Genomic DNA, 23,357 nt, shown 5'->3' with positions numbered 1-23,357 from the left:
TTTCCTGACTTTCCAATAGTTTATTCATCTTAGAATTCTATTTTGTTAAAATTTTAAAACTTTTCATTTTTAAACAGATTTTCAGTGAATGGACCTAACTGGACTCTTTGAGCATATCAATAAACATGAGCGGTACAAAACCTGATATATTGTGGGCACCACACCAAGTTGATAGATTTGTTGTATGTGACTCTGAACTGAGCCTTTATCATGTGGAATCTACTGTGAATTCAGAACTCAAAGCTGGATCTTTACGTTTATCTGAAGACTCTGCAGCTACATTATTATCAATAAATTCAGATACACCATATATGAAATGTGTTGCCTGGTATCTCAATTATGATCCTGAATGTCTCCTAGCAGTTGGACAAGCAAATGGTCGAGTTGTACTTACAAGTCTTGGTCAAGATCATAACTCAAAGTTCAAAGATTTGATAGGAAAAGAATTTGTTCCAAAACATGCACGGCAATGTAATACCCTTGCATGGAATCCGTTGGATAGTAACTGGCTTGCTGCTGGGCTAGATAAACACAGAGCTGATTTTTCAGTGCTGATTTGGGATATTTGCAGCAAATATACTCCTGATATAGTACCTATGGAGAAAGTGAGACTTTCAGCAGGTGAAACTGAAACAACATTATTAGTAACAAAACCTCTTTATGAATTAGGACAGAATGATGCTTGTCTCTCTCTTTGTTGGCTTCCACGAGACCAGAAACTTCTCCTTGCTGGTATGCATCGTAACCTAGCCATATTTGATCTTCGGAATACAAGCCAAAAGATGTTTGTAAATACAAAAGCTGTTCAGGGAGTGACAGTAGACCCCTACTTCCATGATCGTGTTGCTTCCTTCTATGAAGGTCAGGTTGCAATATGGGATCTAAGGAAATTTGAGAAGCCAGTTTTGACTTTAACTGAGCAACCAAAGCCCTTAACAAAAGTAGCATGGTGTCCAACTAGGACTGGTCTGCTTGCCACTTTGACAAGGGATAGTAACATTATTAGATTATATGATATGCAACACACACCCACTCCCATTGGAGATGAAACTGAACCCACAATAATTGAAAGAAGTGTGCAACCTTGTGACAATTACATTGCTTCTTTTGCTTGGCATCCAACAAGTCAAAATCGAATGATAGTTTTAACTCCCAACCGAACAATGTCTGACTTCACTGTTTTTGAAAGGATATCTCTTGCCTGGAGCCCAATTACATCTTTAATGTGGGCTTGTGGTCGTCATTTGTATGAATGTGCAGAAGAAGAAAATGATAATTCTTTAGAAAAAGATATAGCAACGAAGATGCGCCTTCGGGCTTTATCCAGGTACGGACTTGATACAGAACAAGTGTGGAGAAACCATATTTTAGCTGGAAATGAAGACCCACAGCTCAAGTCACTCTGGTATACCCTGCACTATATCCTTTTCATTATGAATTTCATGAGATGAATCAGGTAGAAATGTTCTTAAAGTTTGCTGAAAGGTCAGTCTGTAAATTTTATTCTGAATGTTTTATATGCACATGCAAGTTACATAATGCCAAAATTACAAAGTAAAATTATTTAAAACTGTTGAACTTGAAATACTGCTTTACAGATTGTATAGAAGGAAGAAAAATATATTTTTTTTTTGAAAAATATATCTTTACAATAAAGTAGAACCAACTTTCGCTGACACCTATTATGAATTGGCTCCAAATCAGAGTAAGTTTAGCTTTGAAATATATTATTATACATCGTCATTAGTATTTCCTATGCATTTAAATACTTATGAAGCAGTATACAGAAGATATGGATCAGAAGTCTCCAGGAAACAAAGGATCATTGGTTTATGCAGGAATTAAATCAATTGTAAAATCGTCTTTAGGTAAGAAAATTCTATTTTATTTTCTGAAATATAATTTTGTAGTCTTATTTTTCACCCATTATCCCCATCAGTTAGCTACTTCAGAATAGTGTACATAAATATTTGTTGGTTTTTTTGGGGTTCCTGGTTAGATATTTTAGTGAATTGTTGTTCTAAATGCATAATTTATATCCTTAATTCTTTTTTGGGAGGGGGTAATATCTTGGTTCTTTGAAGTATACTGTCTTTCTAAATCTATTCACTTATTCAATGTTATTTTTTTGAAGACCCACTTTGAGAAGTCTTCCATTAGATGAGTTATAGGATCCTGGTGGTTAGTTTGGATTTTATCACAGCATTTTGCTTTTTATAAAAGCTAAAGGAAAAGACATATAATTGAAGGAGATCTCTTTTTATTGTCTTGCCCAAACACTTTGACTTAGCTATTTGATGGCAAGGTCTGGGTAACTACGTCATGAAGTATGACCTTACCTATAGGAGCCTTACTTGAGAGAGTCCTTGATGATTAAATGAATGTATGAGTTAATGTAGGATTAAAATTGATCAACTATTTAAGAATAAAGATGATAGAAGAGCTAAACTAAGTTTTTCACTGAACAGTTGTTCTTATTCATTTTTTTTTTTTTTTTAAATAGAATTGTGCATTATACTATAATCCTTTCCCCAACCTAGGATTCAGGCCACATTACATTCTCAGTTATTCTGAGGCTTATTATTGTTTTTGTTGTATTTTGATATATTTTAGGGGAAAACCTACAAACTGCCTCTGAAGAAAAGCAAGAGGAAAAGTAGAATATCTGTATATATATTTCTGGTGCAATAGAAACTGAAAGTCTTGAGTCAAGGATGGTCTTTACCCAGATTAAAAAACTACATTGGAATGATTTCCTCATTGCTAGACTTTCAGCTTTTTGTTTCGGTTTAGATATTTTTGTTTCTATAGCCCCAAAGTAAACAGTAAAAGAAATAACTGTCAAAGATGGCACATGTGGAATTCAGTTTTTTTATCTGGCCATACTTTTTTCTCTAATTGTATATCTTATGATTCAGCACATAGTAAGTCAACACATTGAGCCATCTTGCTCACAGTAATCCAATACACAGGTTTATTAGAGCTCACAGTGCAATTTTAATGATAGTGACAAATAATATGTATTGAATGCTTACTATTAATTGGATATCATGCTAGTTACTTTCCCCATGTTACTTTATTTAATTCTTATAATATGAGGTAAATTTATTCATTGAGCAAATATTTATTATTTGCTTATTATGTGCTAAGAATTGTCCTTGGAATAATAAGATATAACTTAAGCCTCTTCCCTCATAGAGACTGAATGTGGATATTACCCATGTTCTTGGGAAGTTTACATTCTAATACTATTTCAGAGTATGGACAGATAACTAGGCTATTTACCATGAGGAATAACAAACAATTATGTATAGAAGAATCCTAATCTGGGTGTAAGATTTGAGAGGGTTCCCTTGAGAAGGTAAAAGCAAAGACAAGCATGGTCCAAATAGGGAAGCAACATATGCAATTAACCCAAAGGAGAGGGAGCATAGCACATTTCAGTATTGGTGGAACTGTGTGAGAGAGGAAATGAGGAAAGAATGGAGACTAGAAAGGTAAGCAATGGGGTAACTCAGGACTTAGAAATCATGGTAAGAATTTAGGGAGATTTATCCTGTAACAAAGAGAAACCACGGAAATATTTTAAAGAGTATTGGCAGAATTAGATTTGTCTCTTATAGGTGTAGCTATGTGTGGAATGAATTGGAGAGAATCAAACAGGGACCTTATGCCCACAGTAGTTAGGGGCACCTGGGTGGCCCAGTCAGTTAAGCATCTGCCTTCGGCTTGGATGGTGATCTCAAGGTCCTTGGATCGAGCCCCACATCAGGCTCTTTGGTTCTCCTTCTTTCTTTGCCGTTTCTTCCTGCTTGTAGTCTCTCTCTCTCTCAAATGAATAAATCTTAAAAAAAAAAAAAAAAAAGCTATAATAATTAGGCAAGACAATGAGGGTGTTCCTACCAAGGTTACTGGTAGAGGAGCTAAATAAATGTGGATTAAAGTGTGACAACTTAATCATTGAATAAAGGTAATGGAAGGTAAAGTGAAAGTACACATATATATATAGCTTACGAAACTGGGTTACTACTGGTACCAATTAATTACATAGGATTAACAGAGGAAGAGTTCATTTGAGAAGAAAAAAAAAGCTTGTTTTGGAGAAAGTTGAATTTGTGATAGCTGGGTAAAGATGTGCAGTAGGCAAGAAGTTTAGAGTAGGTTGAAGAAGTAAAGTCATCCATATTAAATAATTCTTCCAGGAAATTTGACTAAAGGAAGAGAAAAGGTTTATAGTAAAAGCAGCAAGTGAATCTGGAGGCATAGTAGGGTTTTTTTGTTGCTTTGTTTTTGTTTTTAACATGGGATTGATTTAAGTAAGTTTAAATGCTGATGTGAGGAAGCCCACACAAAGAGGTTGAAGATGCAGAGAAAAGGAAGTGAAGAGCAAAAATCCTAGAAATAGAAGAGAATCGGATCTGGAGCACAGGTGAAAAGACTAGTGTTAGCTAGGAGGCTGTACACTTTGTCCATACCGTCCAGAGGGAAAGGGGAAAGGTATACATGTTTTATAAGGTTCAGTGACTAGAGACTGAGGAGTTTCCCCCGATGGCTCCTCTTTTCTCAATGTAGTAGGTTTGCTTATTGAGAAGGAGCAGGGAGGTTGTAGAGAGAAGACACTGAGAAGAGGAGCCAGAGTGGTCTTGAGAAACAAGGGAGGATTGTGTGGCAATGTTATTTTACCAGAAGATAAAGGACAGTGGGGGGAGAGAATTGGGACACTGGCAAGAGAATGATTCATTTGTTGAGCTTTGGGAGGAAAATGACAGAAGACTGATAAGTAAAAATATGGGGGGCCAAGAGATTGTGAGGTTGAAAAATTTAGAAGTGAGATTTCTGGAAGGCTATATGAAGTTGTAGTAAGAAAGTAGTTCTTTTGAAAGAGGAACAATTTGTAGTAGGTCTGTGAAAGGAGTGGGTGAAATCTTGGAGGTGTGAACCACTGGAGATAAAGCAGCAAAGGAACAGAGACTAGTTTATTGGGTGGGCTAAGTGTGAAAGTCAACCAGGATGAGAATGCATGCTCTAAGGGAATATCTTGTACAGTCTTGTGGAGAAGTGTTCATGATGTTAATAATTATAGTTCTTTTGTTTTAGGATGGCAGAAAATTGTATAATAAACGTTGGAATATCTTGTACAGTCTTGTGGAGAAGTGTTCATGATGTTAATAATTATAGTTCTTTTGTTTTAGGATGGCAGAAAATTGTATAATAAACGTTGGTCAGCCTTCCAATATTTTTAGACTTAAGGGGTAAATTCTGTTCTAGAGAACTTGTCATTCAGAATTACTTTAATGAATAGAATAAATAAGGAAGTGTTTTTAACAACAAAATGTTCTTATAAACACTGGATAATTTTACTGCTTTGTTATATAGATGTAAAAATGCAACAAATTAATATCTACAGGTAGCATAGTGTCTGATTACTTGGTGTAGTATTTGAAACCAGTTTTTAAAAAATGTTTTTGAATGTCTAAACTGGTTTCTCACACTTGTCAATAAAATGTCAATTCTATTATTTATATATAGCACAATCTCAAATTTAGGGGATATAGTTTTGTCACTTTAATATTACATAACATGCATAAATAGATTTTAATCTTTTTCAGATATAAATTTTAAATTCATGTACATGAATTTAACATGTACATGTTAAAAATAATGACAGTACATTTAGAAGTGTACAATATTATCATATTGCTTATTTGATAACCCTAATTAACCTGTCACATAGTTATCAAGCGATAGGAAGGCCTCTGGGCATTACAGACATAATAACCACATTTGACTTAAAGGGTATTTTTCTACCTCCTAGTATAAAACTCTTTGGAGTCCTATGTATTGATCTTTATTCCATGACACAGTTTCTATAAATAAAAACTCTAAGAAAACTGGAATATTATTAAGCTGTGAGAAAGTTTGAAAAAGGCTTTTTGTTCAGCTATTGAAAATTGTTATTTTTACCATTTAATGTCTTCAACTTGAATCCAAAATTTATAGGGGAGCTATGAAAGCACATACCTTATGTATATCTACAGCTTGTTCTACTTGAAATGTAATAACTCCATTCTCTCTAAATTTAAGTTTTTTACGCAGAAAAGTAATGTGTTTAAATTTTTAATATGCATGTTTTATTTTATTTTTGAGATTTTATTTATTTATTCATGAGAGACATTTATTTATTCCTAAGAGACACATAGACAGGCAGAGACATGGGCAAAGGGAGAAGCCGGCTCCCTGCTGGAAGCCTGATGCGGGACTCAGTCCCAGGCCCCAGGGATCACGACCTGAGCCAAAGGCAGACACTCAGCCACTGAGCCACCCAGGTGCCCCTAATACACCTGTTTTAAATTAATCATTTGTTATTTTCTAATAGTTCTTAAAATTTCACTTTCATAAGCTAAAAGTGATTTTGTCTTGAATAACTTTCCTCATGGTTGCAAATAGAGTAGCATGCTTCCTTTTTTTCCAATGGGCAGGTGGTTGTCTTAAGGGAAGAGAACTTTTCAGAAGTCTCCTCCTGACCCCTTGACCTAAACAGCGATGGTTTCAACGGTACAATTAAAAATAAGTAATTTAAAGTGTAATTATTAAACTGTTTTCTAAATTTCCAGAATTTTACAAATAATTCATCTTGAAACTTTTACATAAAGCAGTGATATATAGCTTAAAATATGTCCTAACATGAATAATATTGTAGGCTTTTGCCACAGCCTAACATCATATAATGAAACAAGCTATTTAAAAGTGTAAATTAGGTTTAGCAAGTTCAGACTTTGGCTATATACTGATTTTACTCTGTGCATGTATTTAGACTAAATGAACTTTAATAATGTGTTTTGCATTATTTATATATGTATATGTTTGCTTTGTAAATAACTGATTCAGTTGTTTTTTTTTTAAGATTTTATTTATTTAGAGAGTGCACGCACATAATGGGGAGGGAGGGGCAGAGGGAGAGAGAGAATCTCAAGTGGACTCCATGCTGAGAGTGGAGCCCAATGCAGTGCTCCATGCACTGAGAACATGACCTGAGCCAAAATCAAGAGCTGGACATTTAATCCTCTGAGTTACCCAGGCATCCCCTGGTTCAGTTTTTAATATTTTCTCAATTTTGCTTGTGCTCATTTCTTTAATGCCTTGATCAGATGAGTGTAGTTAAAAGTCAACTTTGGACAGTATATTAATTTTTATATTATGCATTTATTATCTTACCATTTCCATGGTCTGTGGAGTCTGGGCATGCCTTCACTGAATCCTCTGCTCAGGGTCTCACAAGGCTAAAATAAAGATGTTGGCTAGGCTTCTTGTAGTTGGAGTACTTATCTCAGTTCACATGGTTGTTGACAGAACTGGTTCTTTGAGTTAGAGGACAGAAGTATCCTTCCTGGCTGTCACAAGGGGCTGCCATGAGCTCCCAGAGGCTGCTGGTGCTTCCTTACCACATAACCTTCTTACAACAAAGTAGCTTTTCCTTCCAGTCCAGCTAGAGAGTCTCTCTCATTTCCTGGATTCTTTTAAAGGTATCACCTGGTTACATCAGGCCCACACAGTATTAATTTCCCTTTGATTAACTCAGTTAATGGAATAACGACCTTAATTACGTCTGCAAAATGCTTTCACTTGTACTAATGTTATTTAGAAGCAAGTCAGATTTCACCTGTACTCAAGGGAGGAGGGGATTATGCAAGGGTGTGGTTATTAGGGGGCAAGAATCGTGGAGACCATTTTATACAGTTCTGCCTACCACAGACAAGTTGAATTATTTCTTAAAACCTATTTATTATTGATCTAGTTATTTACAAAGGTATAATAACTGTATTATATGTAAGTGGATAAATGTAGAATTACTCTAAGTTACTCCTAATAAAAGATGTTAGTAATGTTGGACATTCTTGCTGCCTAATTCATAATTCAGTTTTTTCTGAAAAATAACAGGTAATTCTACAATGACAGTTTTGATGATACAATGTCCTAGAATGAGCAGCCCGAGTGGTTCAGTGGTTTAGTGCTGCCTTCAGCCCAGGGCCTGATCTGGAGACCCAGGATCGAGTCCCAAGTCGGGCTCCCTGCATGTGGCCTGCTTCTCCCTCTTCCTGTGTTTCTGCCTCTCTCTCTCTCTCTCTCTCTCTCTCTCTCTCTGTGTCTCTCATGAATAAATAAATGTAAAAAAAAATCTTAAAAAAAAATGTCCTAGAACATTTAAGAATTTGAGTTGCAATTAAAAGTCAAATTTCATCTTTTTTTTTTTTTTCATCTTTATATTAGTTTTATTTAGTACCATTATGATCATCTGCCTTGATTGAAATCTAAGGCTGGAAGAATTAAATTCCTTATGAAAAGAAAATGAGAATATAAAGTCTTCTGATATTGTGAAGAAGAAAACTTCATATCATTCCCATTGTATTTTAGCTTTAGTATTTAAACTTTTGAAGTACTTTTATATATATGATCTCATTTTTTCATATATTTGCATATATGCATACAAAGAGGTAGCAAATGGAGAAGGAGAGAGAATCTATTGAATCTTAAACACTGGAGATAACCTTTCAAATAGAACAAGACGCCTCCCCTTTTGGAGCATATGTTCTAGCAGGAGAAGAGATAGGTCTGAAAATTAATAAAATATAAGAACTTACATTAGTTCTGAAGGAAGTATAGGAGACAGTCACATTAGATAATAACAGGTGCACTCAGATTAGGTGGTCAGGGAGGCTTCTCTGAAGCAGTGACTCAGCCCATCAAGCATTAATTGTTCTAGTAGCTTTTTTGGTATCTCAAGGAACTGTTGTATTTAACAACATGTAAAGTATGTTTTGTTTGTGGCATATTTTACACTTATGGTGTCACGAATTTGTGGTTAAGTAGCCAAATATTCAAAGCATGCTGTCGAAATATCTCTGTGTAAAATGGACTTATTTTTTAAATATATTTTAAAAAATAATAAAAAAACAACTAATATAAAAATGCTTCTCTTTTTAGGAATGGTGGAAAGCAGCAGACATAATTGGAGCGGTTTGGATAAGCAAAGTGATATTCAGAATTTAAATGAAGAGAGAATCTTAGCTTTACAGCTTTGTGGGTGGATAAAGAAAGGAACAGATGTAGATGTAGGGCCATTTTTGAATTCTCTTGTGCAAGAAGGGGAGTGGGAGAGAGCTGCTGCTGTGGCATTGTTCAACTTGGATATTCGACGAGCAATCCAAATCCTGAATGAAGGGGCATCTTCAGAGAAAGGTACTAGGTTATTATATTCTAAGATAATTGCAGTTTTTAGAATTCTTTAAAGAAAAGATACTGATAACTTTCAAATATTTAGTCAATATTTTTCTGTAAATTTTTTTGAAAGACAAATTAGTACAGAACTGTATCTATGAAAGTAAATATTAGCCCATTCCTTTTGTTTATGCCTTGATTTATGTCTGTAAAGAAGAAAATGTGTCTTAAGGGCCATTTTTTAAAAAAGATTTTATTTATTTATTCATGAGAGAGGCAGAGACAGGCAGAGACAGGCAGAGGGAGAAGCAGGCTCCCCTCAAGGAGCCCGATTAGGACTCCATCATAGACCCCGGGATCATGCCCTGAGCTAAAGGCAGAAGTTCAACTGCTGAGCCACCCAGGCATCCCTTAATTGCCATTTTAATAACAATATAGTGAATATTCAAATGCATCCACTTTTAATGCATTTTCTTTTAAACATAGTTCACAGATTTTTGAAAATGTATTTTCTTGGAGATTAGGACTACTTCATTTTGCAAGCATTCTTAGGGCAAACATTTGAGAGTTTTTATTTCATCTTTTAGATGGTTATTGGCTGACTTTTAGGAAACTCTAAATGACACTATTAGACTAATGTAGATTATTATAAAACTTACACTTTGATCTGCAAAAATGCTTCTACTTGAGGCTGGTGATTTAAACATAGTTTCCCCCCAAAATAAATAAGTAAATAAACATAGTTTCCATTTAATTTTTTTTTAAAGGAAGAAAATACAAAATGTGATAAAGTTTTTACTCTGATATTTTGTAAGAGAATATTCAGGCAAATAAATCTCAATCCAGAAATTCAGTTTTTTTACTATCAGGGATATTTCACTTGAATAACTAAGATATATATAGCTATTGATGTTTAATACACCTAGCAAATTATTTCTGATAATCAGAATGCTTAATTCTTACTTGATATTGAAATCATTACAGTTCTGTTGTGCCATAGAGAAAAACATGAAATTAATTGTAATTATTTACTTGCAATAAGAAGTTGAAAATCTAATGTTTTGCCCAGATTGGCCTCTTTCCTTCACTTTTGCTCCAACATAAATCTTCCTTATTTGAGAGTACAATAGAAGATAAAATGATGAAAAAAAAGAGTTGATATTTAAAGCCATTTCTAACTATGATTTTGATATGAACTGGGAGCATGGTACTTCCCTGTCATGTATATGTGGAAAATTTGGTGTTAGATTTAAACACCCATATATCAGTAGGGGGAAAAGTATCTTTCCAGTGATTTTAATAAGTTTTTAAGGACTAAAGAAAAGATTTATATGTTCCTTCTACCTGGAAATAAATTGTTTTGAGCAGGATTCAGGAAGATATTTCTCTGTTGTGATGGTAGTGGTTGCTGTTAATCTTAAAAGACTTTAAATCCAATTTAATAGAGTAGGCAGAGGAAGCAAGCACAAAGCAACTTGAGGAAAGTGTTTATAGAAATGAAGAACAAGGCTATTTAATACCATAAAATGGGAAATGCTCTTTTATTTGGAAAAGAAAGAAAATGATTAGGACCCAGGAACAGAATAAGAACACTGCTATAATAAATGTACAAAATACTAAAGAGTAAAAGTTAAAGGTGAATTTAATTTTCTCTTGAAGGTGAACTTATATTAGAAGAAACCTAGGTGTAGTCCATGGGGTTGACTACCAGGTTAGCAGCTTATTAGTGACTATTTAAACTGCTAAGAACTAATGTTTAATAGACTATTGATAAATACTTTGTTGAAAATATGTCTAAATACAATGCTATGGTAATACTGGTAATTAATTTTGTCCTAGAAAAATAAAGTCTTATACTATGATAAGAATGGTGAAATACTGGTTTTCAGAACATACACTTAAGTATATGCATTATATATTTAGGAGTAGGAAAAGAAAGTGATTTTGAAAATTGTAGTACTGAGGTACAGTAATATTTACTATTGGTGCTTTGAAATATGTCCACATAAATGAACTTGATAAGACTGACAGTGATTCTGGTAGAATGGCATCACTTCTCCATTTCGGTCCTAAATAATAACATTGTATAGCAACTTGCCTGGAATGAGAACTTGAAAATTTAAAGATGTGCTCGTCCTGGACAGGGTTAGTAATATGGGCAAAAGTTTTATAAGAATGGAAATGTTGCTTGTGGTCCTTGCCAAATATTCCAGTCTGGATCAAAACCCTTAATTCTAGTGGGCTTATTTTGCTGTAGGTAAACATGACCCTCTGATCTTTACTTTGTGATTTAAGAACTGGAAGAGGGGGATGAAGCTTTTGATCACTTTGATTAGCTGACTGTTTTTAATGTGCAGGTGATCTGAATCTCAATGTGGTAGCAATGGCTTTATCGGGTTATACGGATGAGAAAAACTCTCTTTGGAGAGAAATGTGCAGCACTCTACGACTACAATTAAATAACCCGTATCTGTGTGTCATGTTTGCATTTCTGACAAGTGAGACAGGATCTTATGATGGAGTATTGGTAAGCTAATTTCTGTTTGACAGGACTCCTTTAAGATAGTTTTATCTAGTCTTGCTAAAATTTTCAAATGTCTGTTGCCTAAAATACTATATTTTGATGTATTTTGTAAAATTTAAAATAAAATATCTTAAATATTTTTGACAGCTCTTGAATGTCATCCTACAGTTAGCTGATAACAAACTTGATTTTTTAGATAGTTTTAACAATATAATTGACATAGAAAGTTAGGGTTTTATCCTTTATTAAGAGTAGAACTAGAATTATACAACTGTATAAGCATAAATTTTATATTGAAATGTAATTTTTTAAAAGTGCCTGTCTTTTTTTTAGTTAAGTAAGCAAACTTATTTGTGATCAGAATGACTATATATCTTGTCTGAGTTAGTATTTGCATTCTCAGACATTTACCAGTTTGGAAGATGGACAATCACACTACTTCTAGTGAAATACTTAATTTTTTCATTATTTAGTCTTTCATTGCTTTTTCCCTCCTGCTTTAACCACCTATAAGCACATCACCAAATAGGTTCTTTATCACAAAGTGGGGAAAGAAATAATGAAGTGAAGTGTGCTTGTAAGTTTTTTTTTGTTTTAAGCTTCACATTAATACAACTTTTTTTGCATTGTTGGACTTCTTTCTACCACTGACAAGAGCTTTCTAACATGAAATTTATTTCTGTGTTTGCCATTATAGCACTTCATATAAAGACACATTGTTTGAATAATTGATTTAAGTGTCTCAGTCCCTAAGAATTTATAAGAACCTGTATTTTATTGAGGTATCTTAATGAAAATTTCAATAAATTTTGTTAGCATCCATTTTGACAATTCCTTAGTTTATATACTTTGTCTGTTACTCTTAGTAAATGAACTACTGAACTTTTCTAACCACTTCAGATTAGTATCTGAGAATATGTTGGGTTTTTTGTTTGTTTTTTACTATTACTTTTTTTTGTTAAACAGAAGACTTCAGGTGTTGCATTTTGAAGAAATAAAATACTTTCAGGAAGTAGTAAAGTATGGTGAAGACTAGAAAAAAGTGGATTGTTCAGATTTTAAATTGATAAATATTCTTTAAATATTATATTTATTTTAAGTTAAGTGACCTATTATAAATACTCTCATTTTCTTATATGTAAATTTGGGTTATTAGGTAGGTTATCTTACCTTGAGTAGGAAGTTCATATTTCCAAACTGCTTCAATAGTGTACCTAATTTTACTTCATCTGTAAATAATTATAATTAACATATCTTTTGTTAAAAATTGTTAAGTTGTAGTAATCTAATGAAAGTACTGAACTGGGAAATCAGAAGATGAAGGTCTGAGTCCTTGCTCCAACACAGTTACTTCATTCAGCTGGCCAATTAACTTCTTTGGGTTTTAGTTTTCTGAGCTATAAAATGGGACAGCTAATATTTATAACACTTTCCCCATCAAAATCGAACACTTGCACCCGAATCTAAAGAGTTAAATCCAGCTTGTACCAAACATGCTCCCTAATAAGGGCAGAACCGTATTTTATAATTGAGAAAACATGCTAGGATAGGTACCAGTTGAAGTGATCTTATGTTTAAGCAAGAAAACTACTTTTCATAGAATGACTTCAGTGGAAATAGGATCTTTTTCCCACCTTTAGACTGTTTTCTACTTACCACAAAATTAATTACCTTTTTACATTTATAGAAATTCAAAATAGTGTTTTACAATACTGGCAGGTATACAAAAATTTAAGTTATCACAAATACCCCTGAAATTTTGCCACAAATCACCTTTATAACAGTATTTTGCTCTGGCCACAAAGTGTGTCTTGTTGGTTTTCTTATAAGATTTTATTTATTTGAGAGAGAAAGAGCACATGTGGGGGAAGGAGTGGTGAGAGAGGGAGAAGCAGACTCCCCGCTGAGCAGGGAGCCAGATGCAGGACTCAGTTCCAGGACCATAGGATCATGACCTGAGCGGAGGGCAGATGCTTAACAGACTGAGCCACCCAGGCACCCCATGTCTTATTTATTTATAAGTGTATATTTTAAAACTTACCACTTTGTATTTAGATACATGTGCTGATAGTCTTTCCAAATTCTGTATTGGTATATTGATACTGGTATATTCACTGGTAATTCACAGATTTCCTAGACTTACTGATTAAGTTAGCATCCCAGAAAAGATTTTCTCAGTTTCTCCAAAATTAATTGGAGATTATGTTGGAAGGATTACATGGCATCTTAAATCTAATAAACCATACATCATTGCTTATATTTTATGTTGCAGTTATATAAGACTGAAGTGGAATGTTTTACAACTGAATTGGTCAGTATTTAAGATGTAAATTTTTACTTTACAAGAACAATAATTTTAGAGCTGAGTTTCCAGAGGGATACATTAAGAAAGGCCTCTTAGGCTCTGCCAGTATATACACAATAACTTACTAATACATTTGAAAATAAAATTACTATTAGGTTAATAGTCTGCAAGAATTTAAAACTCCTAGCTCCCACAAGTAACTTCTTGCTCTTCTTTTCAGTATGAAAACAAAGTTGCTGTACGTGACAGAGTGGCATTTGCTTGTAAATTCCTCAGTGATAGTCAGGTAAAAATTGGTTTAATTCTATATTTGAAGTGATTAATATTTACTGTTACTGGATTAGGAAACTAATCTTCATGTACAAATATGTGTATGTAACATATAAATTCTTCTTTAAAAATAATTTATTAGATCAAGATACTGTAAACATGTGTATTGTAACCAAAATTGTTTAAGATTCCTGACTTAATATTTTAGTTTATTTTTGCTTTTGATCTAGAGATAAAGACATTAAATTCACCGCTTAGGGATGCTATAAAAAAATTCCTTCATTCCTTCCTAATACAATAAATAAGTATTGAATGCATATGCTGTGTATATAGTGACAGAGAAACGCCCATAAACAATCAGTAATAAAAGGTGCTAAGCACTATAATAATGAGCAGGAAGTGCTGAGGGAACAGAGAGGAATATAGACTAGAATTTGGGGTGGGATGAAGTCAGAGACCTTACCAACAGATGATTATTTTTGATCATCTTCAAGTTCCCTTTCAACTCAGATTCTATGTTTCTATTACAATAAAACTTTGCAGAATACTGAGGGACAGTTCTCTTTAAATTTAAAATAATAAACCCTCTATAGTTCTTTTATAGAATAATTACTAAAATATAATGAATGCCTTTTTTAAAAAATATTTTAAATAACCAGGAATGCTACATTGTAATTTATGACAGATGCAGACTTCTTAAGAGATCACATCTAGATTTTTGCGAAGGCTTTGTTTTAAAATGTGTTCCATAAAAATAAAACTATTCCAAAAGTATAAGTTTTGAAGTACAGAGTATATAGTGAAACAAATTGCTTCAGAAAAATCACTTTGAATTTTCCAGTTAAATAGATATATTGAAAAGTTGACCAACGAAATGAAAGAGGCTGGAAATTTGGAAGGAATACTGCTTACAGGCCTTACTAAAGATGGAGTGGACTTAATGGAGAGTTATGTCGATAGAACTGGAGATGTCCAAACAGCAAGTTACTGCATGTTGCAGGTTAGTGCAGTGTGGTAGCAGCTTAAAGAAAAACAGTGCTTAACCACCTTCTTCCTTCATTGAGTGGGTATGCCTTTTGCTTGTTTAGGATCTTTATAAGGCATTTAACTTTAATTATTTTTACTCTAAATTTAGGTAATTAACATATAGTGCAATATTGGTTTCTATGGTAGAATTCAGTGAGTCATCACTTACTACAACACCCAGTGCCCATCACAAGCGCCCTCCTTAATCCCCATCACCCATCTAACCCATCCCCCACCCACAACCCTCAATCAACCCTCAGTTTGTGCTCTATTTTTAAGAGTCTCTTATGGCTTGTTTCTGTCTTTTTTTTTTTTTTCTTTTCCCACTTCCCGTGTTCATCCGTTTTCGTAAATTTCACATATAAGTGAGATCATGTGACATTTGTCTTTCTCTGACTGACTTATTTCACTTAGCGTAATATACTGTAGCTCCATCTGTGTCATTGTGAATGGCAAGAGTCCATTCCTTTGGATGGCTGAGTAATATTTCTGTGTGTGTATCTGTGTGTGTATGTGTGTACACACACCACGTCTTCATCAGTTGATGGAAATTTGGGCTCTCTCCATAGTTTGGCTATTGTGGACATTGCTGCTCTAGATGCTGGGGTGCATCTGTCCCTTCGAATCTGTATTTTTTTATTCTTTAGTTAAATACCTAGTGTAATTGCTGAATAATGGGGGATCATTCTATTTTTAACATTTTGAGGAACCTCCATACTGTTCTCCAAAGTGGCTGTATCAGTTTGCATCCCCACCAACAGTGCAAGAGGGTTCCCCTTTCTCTATATCCTTGCCAACACCTGTTGTTTCTTGTGTTGTTAATTTTAGCCATCCTGACAGGTATGAGATGGTATCTCATTGTGATTTTGATTTGTATTTCCATGATGATGAATGATGTGGAGCATCTTTTTATGTGTCTATTAGCCATCTGGATGTCTTCTTCAGAAAAGTGTCTATTCATGTCTTCTGCCTATTTCTTAACTGAATTATTTATTCTTTTGGTGTTGAGTTTTGTAAGTTCTTTGTAGATTTTATTTTTTTTTAGGATTTTATTTATTTATTTTGAGAGAGAGAGAGAGAGAGGCAGAGACACAGGCAGAAGGAGAAGCAGGCTCCATGCAGGGAGCCCGACGTGGGACTCGATCCCAGGTCTCCAGGATCATGCCCTGGGCTGAAGGTGGCGCTAAACTGCTGAGCCATCTGATCTGCCCTCTTTGTAGATTTTCGATACTAACCCTTTATCAGATATGTTGGCAGATACCTTCTCCCATTCTGTAGGCTGCCTGTAGTTTTGTTGATTGTTTCCTTCACTGTGCCAAACCTTTCTTTTTTTAAGATTTATTTATTATTCATAGAGACAGAAATCTCTATGAATCTCAGAGAAAGAGAGAGAGGCAGAGACACAGGCAGAGGGAGAAGCAGGCTCCATGCAGGGAGCCTGATGAGGGACTGATCCCGGGACTCCAAGATCATACCCTGGGGCAAACGAAGGCAGGCACTAAACTGCTGAGCCACCCAGGGATCCCCTGGCTGAAGCTTTTTATCTTGATGAAGTCCTAATAGTTCATTTTTGCTTTTGTTTCCCTTACTTCTGGCAACATGTCTAGTAAGAAGTTACTACGGCCAAGGTCAAAGAGGTTTCTGCCTGTGTTTTCCTCTACCATTTTGATGGTTTCCTGTCTCACATTTGATCTTTCATCCATTTTGAATTTATTTTGATATATGGTATACGAAAGTGGTCAAGTTTTGTTCTTCTGCATGTTACTGTCCAGTTTTCCCAGCACTGTTTGTTGAAGAGACTTTTTTCCATTAGTTGTTCTTTCCTGCTTTGTCGAAGATTAGTTGACCATATAGTTGTGGGTCCATTTCTGTGTTTTCTATTCTGAAGTTCTATTGATCTATGCATCTGTTTTTGTGCCAGTACCAACTATATTATCTTTTTTATTTTTAATTTTTTTTAAAGATTTTATTTATTTATTCATAGAGATGCAGAGAGAGAGGGGGGCAGAGACACAGGCAGAGGGAGAAGCAGGCTCCACGCAGAGAGCCTGATGTGGGACTCCATCCAGGGTCTCCAGGATCATGCCCTTGGCTGCAGATGGCGCTAAACCGCTGCACCACCAGGGCTGCCCCCAACTATATTATCTTGATGACTACAACTTTGTTATAATACCTTGAAATCTAGAATTATGATGCCCCCAGTTTTGTTTTTCAGAATTGCTTTGTCTGTTAGAGGTCTTTTGTGGTTCCACACAAATTTTAGGATTGTTCTAGCTCTGTGAAAAATGCTGGTGGTATTTTGATAGGGATTGCATTAAATGTGTAGATTGCTTGGGGTTAGAAGGCATTTAACTTTAAGCTAATCAGTTATTCTGTAGTAGACTTCTACCTTATCTTACTATCCCTCAGCCAGTTTTTCCTTCCATTTTGGGAAGTGTCCGTGTTGAATTTACATAAAGCTCAAATGGAGCAGAGAAACCTCTTTCTAGTTTCTCCAATTCACAAAACTACTTTCTATAAAAGAGTTGCCTTTCCCTGATCTGAACTATGGTCTCACTTGAAGTGCAGAAAGAAGTTATACCACAACTTCCTTCCTCTCATTTTACCTTTTTAATATTTGGGGTAGCCAGTTCATCAGTTTACTCTCAGTTTTTATTGTCTAACAGTTAAAAACAGATTTCTGGCAAAAGTTCTCTTCTTTACTTTTGATAGAAATATGGTGAACAGTTAGAGCATTTCCCTGAGATTTCATGTAGCCCTCCAGCTAATCTTATCTTCTCATGGTGTCCTCTTTCCTATCCCCATCTTTTCATACAGTTGATAGCATGCTGTATACTGGGTAAATGTAGTAAAATGCACCCTCGGATCCTACCTTCTTATGAACAAACAAACAAACACAGTATAAATTTACCAACTTATCAGGCCACTGCCTGTGGAAGAAAAGGTGTCTTTCTGTAGCATAGCACATCATTTTTTTTCTTACTGAAATGAGATTATATCTATTAAATCAACTGAGATTACATGTATTAAATCATCCCAAATCTCCCCTGTGTAAGGTTTCATTTTCCTTTGGGCTGCTTTTGATTTTCAGCAGTTTACCCTTGATGCTTAGTTGTATTTCTTTGTGCCCTGCTTGTGGTTCAGTGAGCTTCTTGGATCTGCAAGTCTGTGTTTTTCATTAGTTTTGCAAAGTTTAGGGGTGTTGTTTCTTTATATATATTTTTTTCTGCTTCAATCTCATTCTCTTCTCTTTTTCAGGCTTCTATTACCATACATTAAACCATTTGATAGTGTAGGTATCTTAAACCATTTGATACCTGTAGGTATCTGAGGTTTTGTTCATTTTCTTTCCATCCTTTTTTTCTCTGCTCCTCAAATAGGTTAAATGCTGTTGATTTGTTCATTGACTTTTGTGTCACCTGATACTAAGTTTTTCAGTGAATTCTTAATTTCAGTTACTGTACAATTTAGTTCTAGAATCTGTTTTTTATAGTTTACATTTTTCTTTTTCTTTTTCTTTTTTTTTTTTAGTTTACATTTTTCACTTAGATCCCTATCTGTACACTAATTAAAATACTTTTCCTTTAAGTCTTTGAACTTATATCTTATAGCTGCATTCAGGAAGTTGCCTGCTAACTTTGATATGGGCTATTTTAGACTTGGTTTCTATTGACTGCCTTTTTTCTTGACTTTGAACTACATCTACCCGTTTCTTTGTGTCTAGCAGTTTAATACTAGATGTTGTGTATTGTATATTATAGAGATCTGGGTTCTTATTACCTCTTCTGGAGAATGTTGGTTAATGCTTTTGGAAATTCAGTTATTTACTGCTCACTTTGGTCTTAAGTTTTGTTACTATGGATCTTTGAGAAGCCCAAGTTACTTCCCAAGCCTTTCCAGTCTTAATCTTTGGATTGTTTCCTCTGCAGATTTTGTTGGAGCTTAATTTTAGGTTTATTTGGGGGCAGATCTAGAGAAGACTTAACAAATATGAATTGACCAAATTCTTTCTTAGTTTATCCTTACTACTGCCATGAAAGGAGAAAGAGTGGTATATGAAGATTTCTCTTTTTTTCTGTGAATTTTCTTTTTAAACTAGGGATTATACTCTACTTTAGCACTTAGTTCTGGCTAATTGACCATTATTAGGACCAGAAGAGATGTTTACTTTTTTAAGAAGTAAAATTTAAAGTTATCAGCTAAGAGTTTTTCACATATTCTTTTAGCTGATTTAACTCTGGTAACAGAAGTTAATACCTAATTAATAGGTGAAAGATAAGCTCATTCTGTCTTGATAAAATGTCTAAAGATAGATTGTCTAGTAGTTGTTACAGGTTTCTTCCCTTCTTCCATAAGTAAGATATATGCTAAGTTCTCTCTACATTTTACTTTTCTGTCTGGCCCCCCAAAACTGGGTTTCACATTGATGCTTATGGCATCATCAGAGGTTGAGACTTTCTCAACTTTCTTCATCATGTGAACTTAAGGGAGATATCATGTACAGGGCTAAAAGCATTCTATGAAAACCCAAAGCAAGCATAGGTAAAATGTGAAATGTCACAGCTGCCAGGGAAAATAAAGCTTTAGGAAGTCTTACTGGCAAGAAATTGAAGTTTTTATTGAGAAGAAATGTAAACTTGAGGTAAAGAAATTGTTGCTTTTCATTGTGGCCTAAGGGCAAAAGAATGAAGAACTTTTTTTTTTTTTAATTTTTTTTTTTTTATTTTTTTTATTTATTTATGATAGTCACAGAGAGAGAGAGAGGCAGAGACACAGGCAGAGGGAGAAGCAGGCTCCATGCACCGGGAGCCTGACGTGGGATTCGATCCCGGGTCTCCAGGATCGCGCCCTGGGCCAAAGGCAGGCGCTAAACCACTGCGCCACCCAGGGATCCCTGAAGAACTTTTTTGATTTGGTTTTGGGATTTTGTTTTGTTTATTCTTTTTAATTTTTAAGGTGATAAATGTATGTTTTAATTGAGGGAAAGAGAATAGACAGGTTTAACTTTCAGATAAATAGGTATGCATAAATAGCAACTCTATTCACAGTATATTGGTAGATACAAAGGACAAGGCTCAGTATTTTCAATGTGATGAAGCAATTTTGGTATGTATTTGAATTAGATAGTAAATAGATATTATGAATGCAGAAGTTTTAATTTAGGGGACAAAATATTCACATCAGTTTTTATTGTATTCAAGTAGGAAAGTGAATTGTTTATTTTTGGGTCCTTAAACTTAAATAAGAGATATGGAATTACACTTCCTGGCCAGGTATAATGATAATGTATATAGCACATATTTATGTCATTAGTAGAAGTCAATTTAAAGTAAATTCAAAAAAACTTCTGTCAGTTATTTTATTTATATCCTCAATATGAACCAGCTTTTGGCGGAAAGGGAGCCTATTTCTTCTGTGTGACTCATACTCACATGTTACCTGGAATCCTCTGGCTTAGTCACAGAATTTTTAAACAACTGTATTAATTTGTGTTTTCTTTTTAGGGCTCTCCTTTAGATGTTCTTAAAGATGAAAGAGTTCAGTACTGGATTGAGAATTACAGAAATTTATTAGATGCCTGGAGGTTTTGGCACAAACGAGCTGAGTTTGATATTCACAGGAGTAAATTGGATCCCAGTTCTAAGCCTCTAGCACAGGTAAGTAAGTACATTATTTTGGAGAGAATCATATTGTAACATATACTTAATCCAGCCCAAAGGGAAGTGTTCACAGCATTATTACATTGGGTAAATTTAGAGTTCAATTTAATAAATTATCATTAGCTCATCTTTGCTTATATTGAGTTCCTCTTGATGTTTTTATACCACAGTGCATTTCATCCTTGACCACCCTGTTTTTTTTCAGTCCTGCCACTTCCTGACAGTCATCTCAGTGTCAGCTTTAGTCTGAGCTAGAGCAAACCATATCAGGCCTAGAGGGTCTTAGGCAACCTAAATAAATCCTAGGGCTCAGCTTTTCTAGTATATTCTAAGCCCTTTCGGAATCTAAACTATTATACTATCTTATAAATTCCATTTATGAATTAAATTTATCTGTACTACTTATGTGTAATAAAGCACCATTTGCTTTTTCTCTAATAGTATGTACATATATCTATATATCTAACTAAACATGGAAATTTTTTTCTTTTGGCATTAGTTCAAAAAACATGAGCTCATTTATCACATAAAGCACATGACATGAAATCACTATCTAAATTTGGACATTAAATACTGGGTATATCCTCATTGTGAGCACTGGATGGTGCTGTTTTCTTATTTTAGAAAGTTGAGAAATTAGTGATTATATTAAAACAACCTGAGTTTTTGTAAAATAGCACTGCATGATAATGTTTGTTATTAATCTGTGTAAGTGTTTAAGAGCCTAGGAATTTAATGTAAAGGCAAAATGAACAGTTTCTGTTGCTATTATTCTAAAATCCTAGCTATTTGACATTATAGGGTCTTTAACTCCTTTTTATCTTTGGAAATGAATATTTTCTTTACAAGAAAATTTTGTTCAGGATATTGAATCATTGAACTTTAGATCAGAACTTATATTGGGTTGTTTTGTAATATTCCAATATGAATTCTAAAGTCTGTCATTTCTAAAATGTTATCTAACGTTTCTAAGTTTTTCTTCAGATGCCATGGTATTAGGAAGAATATAGGTAAAAAGAGGTAACAGAGAAGTACTCAGTGTCATTGCTAAGTGGAAATCCTAAATGAGAGCTACTCAAAATATCACAGATCACAAATTATTTTATAATAAAAAATAAAGTTTAAAAATTGTTTAAGAGTAACTTGTTAGGATTAAACTTTAAATTTATTTTCTTTATAAAGTTTGTATTATATTTATTCCTCCTTTCATTTGTTGTATAGGTGTTTGTGAGTTGCAATTTTTGTGGCAAGTCGATCTCCTACAGCTGTTCAACTGTGCCTCATCAAGGCAGAGGTTTTAGTCAGTATGGTGTCAGTGGTTCACCAACAAAATCTAAAGTCACAAGTTGCCCTGGCTGTCGAAAACCCCTTCCTCGATGTGCACTTTGCCTCATTAATATGGGAACACCTGTTTCTAGCTGTCCTGGTATGACATCATTCTATGATATATTTTTTGAGCTGAAATTGTTCCTACGTAACTGATTTACTGTTGTCAATAGAAGTCATACAGAGTTGAGTTTATATTATAACTAAGAGCAAGCCGCTCTGCTGGCTTAAAGGTTTTGTATTTCCTGGAATTTATTTTTATTTATTTATTTATTTATTTATTTTAAGTTTTTTTTGGGGGGAAGAGAGTTTTCAGTAATTTTTATTTTTATTTTTTTAATTTTTATTTATTTATGATAGTCACACATAGAGAGAGAGAGAGAGAGAGAGAGGCAGAGACATAGGCAGAGGGAGAAGCAGGCTCCATGCACTGGGAGCCCGACGTGGGATTCGATCCCGGGTCTCCAGGATTGCGCCCTGGGCCAAAGGCAGGCACCAAACCGCTGCGCCACCCAGGGATCCCCATGGAATTTATAAAAATCAATACATTAAAAGTAAAATATTCATATCACAAGTAACCTCACAAATGCTGGCCAATTTAAAGTTTGTGAAAAGAGCTTAAATATTAAGTAACCCTATAATTATACTATTTTCTTACCATTTTTTCTAAGAGGGGTTCCCTCACAATTTATGTTTAAAAGTCACTGTGCCCTCATCTATTAACAAATACCTTATATGCATAAAGAGCTTTTGATAGTCTCAAAGAACTTTCACATTCTCTCTTTTTGAGTCTTCAGAATCTACCTGTGAAATACTTAAGAGAAAATGTTAGGTTAGAAATCAGGTCCCTTTACCTCCAAGTTTTGGTGCTGCTTCTGCTATATACTAATTACCTAGTGGATCTATGTATTTTTTTAATGGTTAGAAATGTTAGGATTATTGTTTACTACTTACAGTAAACATATAGGAAAAAATTTTGAAAATGGTAGATAATTGAATATAAAATATTCAGTGGCTGGAAATATTTGAG

The 23,357-nt window shown here is 34.3% G+C and overlaps 1 protein-coding gene across 10 annotated transcripts in view; it reads left to right on the top strand.

Moving 5' to 3' along the window:
• The window catches only part of MIOS (meiosis regulator for oocyte development), a 35,391-nt gene that overhangs the window by 6,000 nt on the left and 6,034 nt on the right, over window positions 1-23,357 (top strand). For 7 of the 10 annotated variants that reach the window (XM_072784037.1, XM_072784039.1, XM_072784041.1 and 4 more), the window contains 8 exons: window positions 78-1,419; window positions 1,770-1,868; window positions 8,983-9,237; window positions 11,574-11,743; window positions 14,266-14,331; window positions 15,157-15,315; window positions 20,846-20,998; window positions 22,223-22,427. In XM_072784037.1, the coding sequence (XP_072640138.1) occupies window positions 126-1,419; window positions 1,770-1,868; window positions 8,983-9,237; window positions 11,574-11,743; window positions 14,266-14,331; window positions 15,157-15,315; window positions 20,846-20,998; window positions 22,223-22,427 (2,401 nt within the window). In that variant the 5' untranslated portion in view covers window positions 78-125. The remainder of the gene's footprint in view (window positions 1-77; window positions 1,420-1,769; window positions 1,869-8,982; window positions 9,238-11,573; window positions 11,744-14,265; window positions 14,332-15,156; window positions 15,316-20,845; window positions 20,999-22,222; window positions 22,428-23,357) is intronic. The other 3 variants (XM_072784044.1, XM_072784043.1, XM_072784045.1) reach the window with 2 other exon arrangements.

The sequence above is a fragment of the Canis lupus genome, chromosome 18 (assembly GCF_048164855.1).
Source record: "Canis lupus baileyi chromosome 18, mCanLup2.hap1, whole genome shotgun sequence".
In the NCBI taxonomy this organism is placed as follows: Eukaryota; Metazoa; Chordata; class Mammalia; order Carnivora; family Canidae; genus Canis; species Canis lupus.
The sequence above is the reverse complement of the archived record's forward strand: the minus strand, read 5'-3'. Positions and strand labels throughout refer to the sequence as shown.